The sequence below is a fragment of the Gordionus sp. m RMFG-2023 genome, chromosome 2, assembly GCF_954871325.1.
Source record: "Gordionus sp. m RMFG-2023 chromosome 2, tfGorSpeb1-WG-v2, whole genome shotgun sequence".
NCBI lineage: Eukaryota > Metazoa > Nematomorpha > Gordioida > Chordodea > Parachordodidae > Gordionus > Gordionus sp. m RMFG-2023.
The window spans coordinates 37,147,703-37,160,852 of NC_088776.1; the positions used below are offsets into that span (position 1 = coordinate 37,147,703).

A 13,150-nucleotide genomic window follows, 5' to 3' on the forward strand; every position below is an offset into this window, starting at 1 on the left:
GATTTAGATGAATAGTTTCAAAAATCTTTGGAACTGATGTAGAAAGGTAGGCCAGACTGATTAGATAATCCTAAAAAGATTTAGTGTATCCTGCTTTTAGTTCAATCTTAGAAAATAAAGTTTTTTTATTAAAAAAAATTAGCCAAGAAAATATCCTATTAATTAATTCTAATAATAAAATAACTTTAGGGCAAATACTATCTCGTGATGTGGAAATTTGGAAGTAAAATTATGCCACTAATATCATATCCTTTTCAGTCATTATCCGAATAAAATTTCACACCTATCCATAACTTTTTTAAAATTACTAGTTTTCGTTTTCTATGAATTATTAGTAATAATAAAATAATTTATGATTGCTGGGTCATTCTACCAATATCCGATTTATAAAGGGATACATAGGGTATAGGTATATAATTCATTTCGATAAATTTTAATATCAATATGCTATATATAATAACACTTATTTCTTTTTTGATTACCAGTAATGCCCTGATCCTGACCTCATCATTTTTCGAAAGATAAAGCTTTTTAAGTAAAGGTACCCCGTTAACCAATATCCCTTGACACCTCTTTCTATTAGAAGCCGTTAATATTAGCGCATCCAAAGCTGTTAACTAGTATATAGATAATTTGAATTTTTATTTATAAAGATTAATATTATATCATTCATAAATCGACCTCAAGGGATCAAATTTAAATGATAAACTGGTCTAGTTTTAGCCATTGCAAATTTTATGGTTGGATCAGATAAGTTTTCCACCTATCTCAAGAAATGTTCTTTTCATAATTAATTGTAAATCGTTGGGTAATAAGTTACCAAAATTTACGAGATCATGATATCAGAATTTAATCATCTCAAATTAGGCGGCAATGTATAATTATAAATTATTACCTTTTCTATGTTATTTTTGGAATCCGCCATTTCTAGAATCAGTTTGGAAATGTTTAGGCTTCCAACAACAGAATCTCCAATAAAGAAAGGACCCTAGATAATAGAATACATTTGAGTCAATAATTTTTAATAGTAAATTATTAAAGTGATTATTATGAGACAAATATTCAAAAATCGGTTCATCAATCAGGTAAATGGGGCATAATAGCAGTGTTGTTAAAATAGCGAGCTACTTTTTAAAAAAAATAGCGATAGCGGTAGCTCGCTACTTCGCTACTTTCAATTTTACATAATAAATACATCTAAAAATTATTAAAATATATTTTTTATAAAATCTAAAATTATCCTTTTATTTAATTTAATTTTGAAATTTTTTATATTTAAAAATATACATTATTGTTATAAGATATAAACAGTTGTTAAATAGCAATCTGTATTTAATTTATATTTCGCGCATTCATTAAATTATATATTTTTGAAATTCCGTTATTGGTATGTCCTTGCTTTTATCTTATTTTATATTTCATTTTACATTTTATATTAAGCATTATAAATCTTGTTATGTGTGAGATTGTTGAAGATATTGAAATTTCTTTGGAAAATGAGCAAAATATAGATGATCCTTTCCCAAAATTCAAGAAATACTTTAACCTTGAAGAAAAAATTATAACTGGATATCGGTTTCGGTGCAAGATGTGCCGCAAAATTATCTCTTCAAATCATACGAGCAGCTTTAGTTTGAAAAAACATTTAAAGGTAATATATTAAACAAATTTAATATCAATGTGTAGGCTAATCTTTAATTTTTAAAATAAATTAAAATCAAAAACCAATTATTTTTTTTATATATTCATTAATTTTATCTAAATTATTTAAAACATTTTAAAATAGTTATTTCAATCATTTTTATGTACTTATATCCTACATAATTTTTATTCTAAGTATTTTATAATTTTAGACTGTGCACACTTCAAATTATTAAGAGATTGAAAAATATCTCAAAAATTTTGGGGTAATGGAAGAAGATAAACCCACTTCCAAATCAAATTTAATACAAACAAAATTAACCAATTTGGATTCATCAACACCTGGTGTATCCCAAAAATTGGCTGACAAAGTCATTATAAACTTTATAATAGATACAGTTCAACCATTATCCTTGGTGGATAATGATTCTTTTATAAAGATGACAAACACTTTTTCTCCACGGACCAAGATATTTTGCCGGCAGACATTGATGGCAAGAATTTTGGAGAGCTTTAAGGAAATGAAAGAATCTTTGATATTAAATCTATCAGATGTCTCCTACGTCTGTACAATAGCAGATTGCTGGACTCACAATAAAAGGTAAAAATGTTTATTTTCTGATTTATAATATGTCATATTTTTAGAGCTCTGCACATTGAATTGATCCTTAAAATCTTAAACGAAAATCTGTAAGCTCTAAAGAGAATAATTGGCTGTCAGACTTATGACATTCTAGCCAATATTATTGCAGAAATCCATAGGTCTTACAAAATTCAAAACAAGGTTTGTAAGATGATTACGGATAATGGGTCTAATTTTCTAAAGGCCTTCAGGTTTTAAATTTATTATAATTTTTTTATAATATGATATAAATAATATGGAATATATGGGGAGGATAATAATAATAACAATACTAATAATATTCCTGAAAAAAATATTGAAGATGGAGAACAAGAAGAGGATGATGAAATGGAGTTTGAGATAATTGATGTTCATGACATCCTTGGTTTTAAATTATTTTATATTTAATTTTTCACCAATATAAAATAAAATTTATAATATTTAGGATCTTCAATAAAGTCTTCTACGTTACCTAGCCATCATCGTTCTTCCTGCCACAACCTACCTAAATTTAGTTGCGACAGTGGATGCGGAAGAAGCATTATTAAATGAGGATTTTAAAAGAGTATCAAGATACATTTTCTAAATGCCAAGCTCTTTGGAATAAACAAAATAAGTCATCAAAGACGTCTGATATTTTCAAAAAAAAATTAGGACGTTATTTATTGACACCAAACACTACAAGATGGAATAGTGTTTACAATGCTATGAAACTTTTAGCATTGTTTCTAGATGAGAAAAAAATGGAAATGAATTATATATTGGATCAAATGGGAATACAGTATTTTAATGTGGAGCATACCTTTATTAAAGAATATACTGAAGTATTTTTAATTAACCTCTAAATGCTTTTTTTAAATCTAAAAATACTAATTTAAATATTTTTGATGATTTTTTTCATATAAAAAGTTTGTTTATTAAATTTAATACTGCGTTGCCCTCAAGTGCTAGTGCTGAACGATTATTTAATATGGCAAAGCTTATACTTTCTAATCGTCGCTCTAGACTTGAGGATGACAGTACCGAAATGTTATTATTATTAAAGTGCAATAATAAATAAATTATATATATATGTAACAAATTATAGTCATGTTTTTATATCAATATTTTATTTGTGGAAATAAAGTTACGTAAAAAAAAATATTTAAAAAAAAATCAAAGTAGCGTAAAAATTAGCTAATAGCGCGCTACTCATTTGAAAACGATAGCGGTAGCGATAGCGCGCTACTTTTAAAAGTAGCGTTTAAACACTGCATAATAGGTCGTTAGAATTATTATTTTAAAAAAAACTTGGTTTATCTCTCCATTTTGAACATTTAAATTGCTTGATTTAACTTAGAAAATTATTAGATAATGTCTAACGTGGTCTAGGGTTAAAGGTCTTACCAAAGCGTTCGAGCGCATAATGACAAAAGATAGCAATCAAAAAATAGTTGAAAAATATAGTTATGCGCATTAAAAATTTCATCGTCTGTAATTGTATTAATTCAGAATCATTAACATAATTTAAAGTAATAGGTATATATAAAATAAATATATTCAAAATTACCCTGTTTAATATATAACTAATACTTAGATATTAAGTTTTCATTTTAATGACTACCAAAGGCTCAATTCCTCAAAAGCTAGAATGATCTATGGCTTTAGCCTATAATACATGGTTAGAGTTAATTCTTAGTTTAATTAATTTAATGTATAAAGAAGAAGAAAATAATTAGGGCTGTGCCGATATTAAATATCGGGTCTGCACCGATATTTAGTTTTCATAAAATTGGATCGGGCCGATATTTTTCAAAAACAATCAGATTTTTATTGTTTTTTGGTTATTATATGATTGTATATAATTATATAAATATTTTTTTATATAAATAATTTCATAATGATAAATTAATGAAAGGAACTAACATACATTATTTGTTGAAATATTTAAAAAAATAGCTATAAATATACCATTTTTTGTTATAATCGGCAACAAGAAAAGGATTTTAAAATAAAGTCATATTCATCTAGTGTTGTTTAAATGTTCAATGAACCAATTTTTAAAAATGGTTATCTCAAAATTTTGGCCAAAAGTAAATTACTTAAGCTTATTGATTTTGTCCACAGATAACAGAAAGGTTTGAATTTCTATTGGCCAAATTTTTAGTGGCTAAAATTTTGATTAAGCCCTTTTAAAAAATAGGTTAATGTAGCTGTTTAAAATCACTACATTGGCCCTTAAACATTATAAATATTTTCAAAGTGAATATTAACCTTTGAAGAACAAAACAACAAAATACACTTAATCATTCGTGAAAGTTAGTTGGTTTTTTTTATTTAAAATAGAAAATATTAATAATTTTATTGTTATTCACTTAAATTTTTATATCTTCTATCCAAAGAAAATCGCCACAATTCCGAGAAATCGATGAATAAAATTGATATTCCTAAAAAATTAATTTCTTAAAAAAAATAAAAAATTTCCGAAAATCGATAAAAACAATCGATATTCATTTCATTTATAACATTTGTTCAAAGATAAATGGTAAATGAAAATCATCGGATCGGTTTTCTGATCGGGGTTTTTAATAATATCGGAAAATATCGGATCGGTGAAGTTTGTAGATCGGCATAGTCCTAAAAATAGGTTAATCCTATGGGTTATGTTCAAAATTTTTTTTAAATCTTCACTAAAAAATAACTACTAGAAACATATAAATTCAAACCGTAATTCATTTTTGACAAAAATTTAATTTTTTGAGTTTAAAATAAATTTTATGTTGATGGTTTATACGTTTTTGGTATGTTTTATATTTTTAGCCGAAGTTTTATACCTTGTAAATATAATTAACAAGAAAAATTGAATTACCTGTAATAAAACGATGATAGCTTTAATGGCTTTGATGTTGAAGGATTCTTCTTTATGAGATAAAAGATTTCTAAATTTATATTTTTTATATATAATCGGTTATGTTTTAAAGAGCGAGCAAATTATTAGGCGATAAAACTGAAATCATTAAAAGACAATTATAGTTATGATTAAAAAAAATTATTTGCATTAATTAACATTTTTTTAAAGCGATTTATTAACTTATTGCCTCCCAAAAATATTTGATAAAAAAAAATAAACACGCCGTCGATAATTATTAAATTAAATTTCATTCATTCCTGTTTAAATTCGGAGAAAAATTAAAGGATTCAAATTTTTAATACATTATTCCTATATTTTAAATCCCTTAGCTAATTACTCAGATAGTATATTGGGTCGTTTCAACACGGTCTGTCAGTAACAAATGTAATGTCAAAGAAAAAAAAGTTGTCGAAATATTTATTCGATTCAAACCTGAACCATAACCTCTGTCAAGATTTTGATGAGTTAATTTATAAAATATCATGTTTACTAAGTAGAGCTAAATTCCTAACTATAATTGATGAGGAAAATTATTTAAAATTCCGGCAATAAATGAATCTGACTTTTTTAATCTAAGTTTATGATAAGAGTTTTTGTTTATCCCAACCGAATTTATATATAATTTTTCATAACCTTTGTTAGGGTGATCACCTGTTTAATTTTACAAGGTGTATCATGTGTATATTTTATTTTATATAATAAAAAAAACTCAATATATTTTGTTGCAATAGTCCTGTATTCATTGCGCAAAGCATCGTTACTCATATCTTCCCAGAGAGTATTTAAAGCCAAAGATATCAAGCAGTGAGTAGATGGAGTGCATGCTAATTTGTTGTAACAACTTTCTATTAGGTCATCTGCATTTTTTGTACCTGAGATCGAATTTTCAATTTGAATGGAAGAATTTTTCAACTCAGAGGCACAACAAAGTAAGATAGGAATAGCTAAAAATTATGAAAAAGTTTCTTTAAACAAAAAAAATCCATCTATAAATATAGTTTTTTGCATAATATTGTGCAATAAACTCAAAGATATATCAATTACCAGAGTGGGTGAATAAATTTTTTTTATTTATTTAAATCTAAAACTTTTTTTTCAGGGTGAGAAATTAAGGAAAGGTTTCCTATTATAAATCCCCCAAAATAAATAAATCATGATAATAAAATTTTAATATTCATGTGACAAAAAGTAATAATATCTAAAAATATTAAAATCATTATACTTCGCTATTCTTGATTTAGTAAATAATTTATCATATTTGCTGAATAAATCTAAATAAATATAGCTAAGGAACTCCATAATATAGTTTAAATTCATTTTTAATAGATAAGCTAATTTTATTATGAATAGAGAACCCGCGTAAGTAACCAATTTTTGTTGATTTATTTTACTTATTCGAATATTCTTGATTTCCATTTTAAAAATTATTATTTTAAAATGTTTTGAAATGATAAATTTATTTCCCTGTTTTCACTGTTCCGATTCTATCTTTAAATTTAAATGTATAAAGCCGAAAAATAAAAAATACTCTTTCAGCTTGAAGATCGTGCGCCAAATTGTTATTGAATAATTTTAATTATGTTTATTAATCGTTTTTCCTCGAGAAAACAATATTATTAATATATCAGATGAGAGCATAATTTGAATGGTTAGAATAGGAAAATTTGTATCCAATTAATTTTATTTGGGAACAGCATCACTATAAGAAATTTATTTTTAGCAGGGATTTAAACCAAACCTACCGCTAAACCAGTATTAACCGTTATTATTTACCTAACGTGAACCGTTAAAAAATTATCACCAGAACCTGAATCTCTAAAAATGCCTGTGAACTGGTTTGAACTTTTTAATATTTTAACTCTTTTAAAGATGATTAATCAGTTTTTACTGATAAGCACCAATAATTATTTTTAGATATTCTCTTTATTGCTGTTTGACGTGCCAGCCATCCAAGTCAGCATATAGAAGTGTGTTCAGTCAAAAATCTATTTGATGGGTCAGTTATTCAAGTCAGCATATATATGTGTTCTCAGCCAAAAAAAATTTTTGCCTCATTATTGATATAACTTGACAAAAAGAGAATCTTGAAAATATTTTGATTGTATACGGTACAATATTATTTTTTAAAGCATAGTAGTGCTGTAAACATTTCTAAATCGAACGCGTTCGCTTTAAACGTTCATCGTCAAAAATCGAACATGTTTACGTTAAGTTTAATTCGTTCAAAACTTTATGTATAAATTTATTTTTTAAATTTCATTTAATATTTAATTTAATATAAATAAGTACCATTTATTTTTTTAAAACAATATATTAGCCATGTTTAAAATTAATAGTTTTAAATGAATAAAAAAATATCTTTTTTATTAAAAAAAAATTCTTATTAATTTTAATATATAAAAACTTTTATATATCATATAAAATTTTATTATATATAAAATATTTAAATTTATAGTACTTTAAATTGTGTTCAACTTTAAAATATAAACCCTTGATAAAAAATTTTTTTTTAAATTCACACTAATAAATTCTAAAAGATATTAACTATTTTATATCTATGTATATAATATATTAATTATTTTTACTTTATGTATCTATTATAATAATCATAATAATTTAATAAGTTTATAAAATACAAAAATCTAAAATAAATTATTAAAAGGATACCTAATGTTATATTATATAAAATAATAAGTATTACAATAAGTATCTCTTTAAATTAAAACTTGAAGATTTTGAAACTGATATTATACTTTACATTAATTTGGCAGGATAGAATTAGTTTATTGTTATTTTTTAAATTTGAGCCATGGCAATGTTAATTCAGAATCAGATGATGATGAAATAACAACATCCATGCTGCTAATTTAAAAATAATAATATTCAAGTTAATCTATACTATAGAACAGAAATAGTGACTGGTTAAAAAAATCAAATGTGATAAAGGAAACAGCTGATTAAAAAATAACTTTTTTCATAAAAAATTTGGATTAATATTAATTTAATATTTTTTATTTTCTAAAAAGATTTTTTAAATTAAACGAACGCGTTCGTCAAAAAAAACGCATTCAGGTTCAAAGATCGTCAAAAATAAAAGGATCATCGTTCATCATTTTTTTTAAAAAACGAACTTCGTCTACGAACGCGTTCAAGTTTACAACTTTATAGAATAGTGGTAAAATTTAAAAAAATATACTTTTCTTGACATAATTCTAATATGCTTGTATGCGAATTGAACCATTTTTTAAAGGTTAAGCCGAACAGATATTATTATTTTTTACGAACCGGACCTAACCGTTAATTTTATCTGGAACAAAAATTCATTATCGCAATTATTTTAATTTGTTTTTTTTTTCATGTGTTATTTTTTAAAAAAAACTTTTAAATGATATTTAAGCTTTTTTTCATTTTTGTTTTCTTTTTGCTGTTTTTCCTCGTTTTTTATGTTTGAAAGAAATTTTTTTTACATCTGCAATCTAAGATGTCAAAAAGTCGGCTGTAAAATCATGAGGTGTTTACTTTTAAATTTATAACTTAACTTAGCCCGTTGGTCTAAAACCAGCTCGTGCGAATTAGGCAGAGACCGTTTCTCACATAATTATGATGGGGGTTTTTTTGACAATGACGACAAAACCTTGTTACCCAGTTAATAAAAAGGTATTTATATTATCAAGGGTAGCTCTGAAATCCATCCTATTTGTAAAAAAAAATTTTTTTAATATTTTTAATTGTTTTCTTTTTACTGGAATCTTCTCGAAGAGTGAGGAAGTAGATTTTTTTTTAAAAAATTACAAGTAAGTTTAAAATAGTGCATTATTTCTAGTATTTTATTTATATTTCTTATCAGTAAATTTGTTTCCATTGCACCAAACCTATTGATCAGATGCCCATATAATTGTTTCAAGGTCTTATTAAATTTCGACCAAACATTTGTTTTCACTTAATAACTTCATAATTTTTCCAAATCAATTTCTTTTTCATTATATGTATGCTTTATTCTTTTATTTCATAGTCCAGTGATGTTAAAGTAGCGTGCTACAGCCTTTTTTCATAAAGGTAGCTTTAGCGTGCTATTTTTTGCTAGGTCGTTACTAATTTAAAATTTGCTACTTTCAATTTTATATAATAAATACACTTAAAAATTATTAAAATATTCTTTAAAAAAAAATTTTAAGATTATAATATTTATATTTAATTTAATTTTGAAATTTAAAAATCTGCATTATAAATCTAGTTTTCAAAATAATTTAAAATGTCAACCATAGAGATTGATATTGAAGATATTTTGGTATAGATCATATCGATAAGGTACTTTCCCTGGAAAATGATGATAATATTTAATTTTTCCTGAATTCGCAAATATTTTATGATAAAAAATTTAAAACAGGTTATAAATTTAATTGTAAGATGTGCTTAAAGGTTTTAACATCGACTATTAGCTTCAACAAGGAAATATATAAAAGTAATATATAAACAAATCTAATATCACGTGTGGTTCAATCCTTAAATAAAATTTGAACAAAGTTGTATCTATAATAGTTTTTGAGCTAGATGAGTTTACATGAAAGTAGATTATCTGGCCCAGTCCAAACATGGTATGTTTCCATTGGCCATAAGATATTATTCAGGAAATATAATGTAAATTAAGAACTACAATAAATAATAAATATTAATATTTCATTTTATTATCAGACTCATCTATTTAATGATAATATTTTATAAATTATAATCTGGATGTTAAACATACTTAATTAACCACTCATCTATTTATAAATTATAAATTAATTAAAACATGCAAAAAAACACTTATTTCAATCCTTTCACATTTTAACCAATTTTGAGAGAAATTGGTTCAATAGATAAAAAGTTAAAGGATGGTGGCGTGACATTTGGCTCCATACTGTTTATTCAAACTGACTATTCTAATTTTAGATTGAGATCAAAAACGTCACCTACTATAGATAATTGTTTTGAAATAATAATAATACTATTGAAAAATCCTTTAGGCGCAATTTTTTATATCTAAAAATACTCAAATAAATATTTTTGAAGATTTTTCTTATATAAAAAATGTGTATTAAATTAAATACTGCATTGCCCTCAAGTATAGTGTTGAACGATTGTTTGGTCATAGCTTACACTTTCATATCGTCGCTCTAGACTTGGGAATGACAGTATGAAAATGTATTATTATTGAGATGCAATAAAAAAAATTATATATATTTAAAATTTTGGTCATATTTTTTATATGTGGAAATAGAGATACGTAAAAAATATTTTTAAAAAAATTCTAAATTGCTGATAGTGTGCTACTTTTAAAAGTAACTTTTAACAACATTTGTATAAACAAATATTTAACGTTTGATATATTAAATTTTGTGAGATTTATATTGTGTCAAAGCAAAAATTTTTCAGTAATTAACCTATTATAAATTGAGAGGATATTTTTTACCTAGATCAAGGTTTGATGTATTATTTTGGTAGTATGTCTTTGCAATGTATCTAAGACATTTAATTATTTATGAACGTTTGCGTTTTTCTATGTTAGTTTTGATATCGTACAAGTTTTTTAACCCCTTAACAGAAAGTTGATAACCATAATTATAAATATTTGAATTTATAGAGGTATAAATATATCCTAAGAACTATGACCATATTTCCATTTTAGACTTGACATGACTAGTTTTTCAGTATTTTTTAATGTATTTCTCATCCTATCTAGAATTACTCCTAGCTAAGTTAGCATAGTCAATTCCTTTTTTCATCTTGATACTCAATTTGGTATGAAATAATGTCATCTTAATTTTATCAGTGTTAATAACCAGTCCAAAATAAATTCTATATTAAATTATTTTATAAATCAGATAAGTATACATATGGCCACCCATTAATTGGCATTCATATGGCAATTATGTTGATAAAGCATTGTTCTTTTTCTATGTTATATTATTTAATCTAATAAATAAGTTACAAGATAGAATGTCTATAAGTGGTGGATAGTTTAGTCTAATCATACAATATCATTTTATTAATCAACAAGCCATATAGTTCATGATCACATTTTTACTACCTATTTTATTATTAAATTAAATCATTTTATTAGGGCTAAGAATTTTTATATTGAATAAATGAATATAATTGTTAGAATGTCACTTTTAATTCAATTTCAGTGTTAATAATTTTATTAAATTTTTAATTAAAAAAATATGCCTTAAATCAAAAATGAATTAAACCCACCTTGTTAATTTATTCTTAAAACAATATTAATTTTGTCCATTATATTTACCATTAAATTTTTGAATTAATTTGATGCTCCAACCCAATCCTTTTTGTTTGCCTGCCAATCTAACAATGGTGTTCAAACATACATCCCGACCATATGGTGAGGTTATTGGACTGACTAAGGTTTCAACAATTTTAAGAAAGCAGGAATCGATAATATCCGAATATTCTATATATTAATTGTAAATCACAAAATATGGAAATTATAGAATTATTTTTAAAAAATTATGTTAAATTATTTTTAAAAATAATATACTTAATATTCATTAGTATATAAATTATGTAAAGGAACAAAAGACAAATTGATAGTATACCATCATATTCAATGTTATTCTTAATATCATCTATTTTAGAACCAGTTAATACAACAAATATTTTAATAAGTAATTTATATGCAGATTTTGTAATTTCTTCAGTTCCTACTTGAATGATATTGTTTATTAGTGTTGGCAATGATAAAACTTTAATTAATGCCAATGTCTAAATTTAAATTGCAATTTATTCTTTATATGAATAATACTTTGTTTTTGTCAATACATATATTTTTATATATATTCAAAATAGGTGTAATAAATTGAGATTTTTCTTGTAATAAGTGTTTTTGCATTACATTCAAGCATTCATTTTGAAAAAATAAATTAACTCCAAAATTTTCTTGGGTCAAAGATTCTAGATTATTAAATGCCTAAATTTTTCAAATATAATATAATAAAGTAAAATAATAAAACCTTGTGTTTAATCTCAAATAAAGTGTTTTCTGATTTAATTTTATCCATGATATCTACTATAACAGCTGATGATGAACAATTTTCAACCTTAGCTAAATTAAAATATTTAGTAACATATAATAAACCTTTTTTGATAAAACATCTTTTAGCCTGAAATATGTAGGCAATATAAATTTTTGATTCATTTCAAATAAAGTTTTTGCATCTTTGAAGGACTCAGTTATATTATCCATTTCTTCATATGCAACACATCTTCTATATAGTGCTTTAATATCATGGGCATTGATGGCTAAAGCTAATCAAAACAAAGATTCATCATCAAACTAACGTATATTACCATTTGTCGTATAATTTATAGCATCTGAAAAATTCTTTGTCTTTAAAGCACATAGAGCATAATTATTGTATAACAATGCTAATATTTCATTTTCACGATCAGAACAAAGCTTAATAGCTTTAAGATAGCAACTTGCTGCATCTTCATAATTATTACTATTGAAAAATGCATTCCCTTTTTCTTTCATCTCATCTCTATTCATAATGAATGTAGAACCCAAGAATAATATATGCTTGCCATAAATATCTGTCAAATTGACAATTCATATAACCATATGACAGAACCTATACTGAGAATTGTCAGGTAAGGAATTGACAGGTAAACTGAGAATGCTTAGGTGTATAGAGTAGTGTTGTTAAATTACTTAATTTTGGCCATCTCTATTGTGGCTCAGTCAAACTTTTAGCCTTAAAAATTGAATTAAACCTCTAAGTTGAGTCTCAACTTGAAGATTGATTCGGATATGTTTGGATAAAAACATGGCTAGCTGTTTTATAGTTAACCATAATTAGATAGTTTAACAACACTAGTATAGAGTATATAATATTCTATTCTAGTATATATTTTTACTTTTGTCAAAACATAAATTTAATTTATATTATTGAATAAAAATTAGTTTATTTAGAAATTTATTCTCAATTACTATATTG

The 13,150-nt window shown here is 24.6% G+C and overlaps 1 protein-coding gene across 3 annotated transcripts in view; it reads right to left on the reverse strand.

Annotated features, from left to right (window-relative positions):
* The window catches only part of LOC135923310 (protein unc-45 homolog B-like), a 31,889-nt gene extending 19,160 nt beyond the window's left edge, over positions 1 to 12,729 (reverse strand). For all 3 annotated transcript variants that reach the window (XM_065457991.1, XM_065457990.1, XM_065457992.1), the window contains exons 1-10: positions 12,501 to 12,729; positions 12,289 to 12,458; positions 12,164 to 12,250; positions 11,956 to 12,120; positions 11,750 to 11,915; positions 11,440 to 11,604; positions 5,863 to 6,097; positions 5,112 to 5,181; positions 896 to 988; positions 483 to 617 (exon numbers count right to left, since the gene is read on the reverse strand). In XM_065457991.1, coding sequence (XP_065314063.1) covers positions 483 to 617; positions 896 to 988; positions 5,112 to 5,181; positions 5,863 to 6,097; positions 11,440 to 11,604; positions 11,750 to 11,915; positions 11,956 to 12,120; positions 12,164 to 12,250; positions 12,289 to 12,458; positions 12,501 to 12,702 — 1,488 coding nt within the window. In that variant the 5' untranslated portion in view covers positions 12,703 to 12,729. The remainder of the gene's footprint in view (positions 1 to 482; positions 618 to 895; positions 989 to 5,111; positions 5,182 to 5,862; positions 6,098 to 11,439; positions 11,605 to 11,749; positions 11,916 to 11,955; positions 12,121 to 12,163; positions 12,251 to 12,288; positions 12,459 to 12,500) is intronic.
* Positions 12,730 to 13,150: the final 421 nt, after the last annotated feature.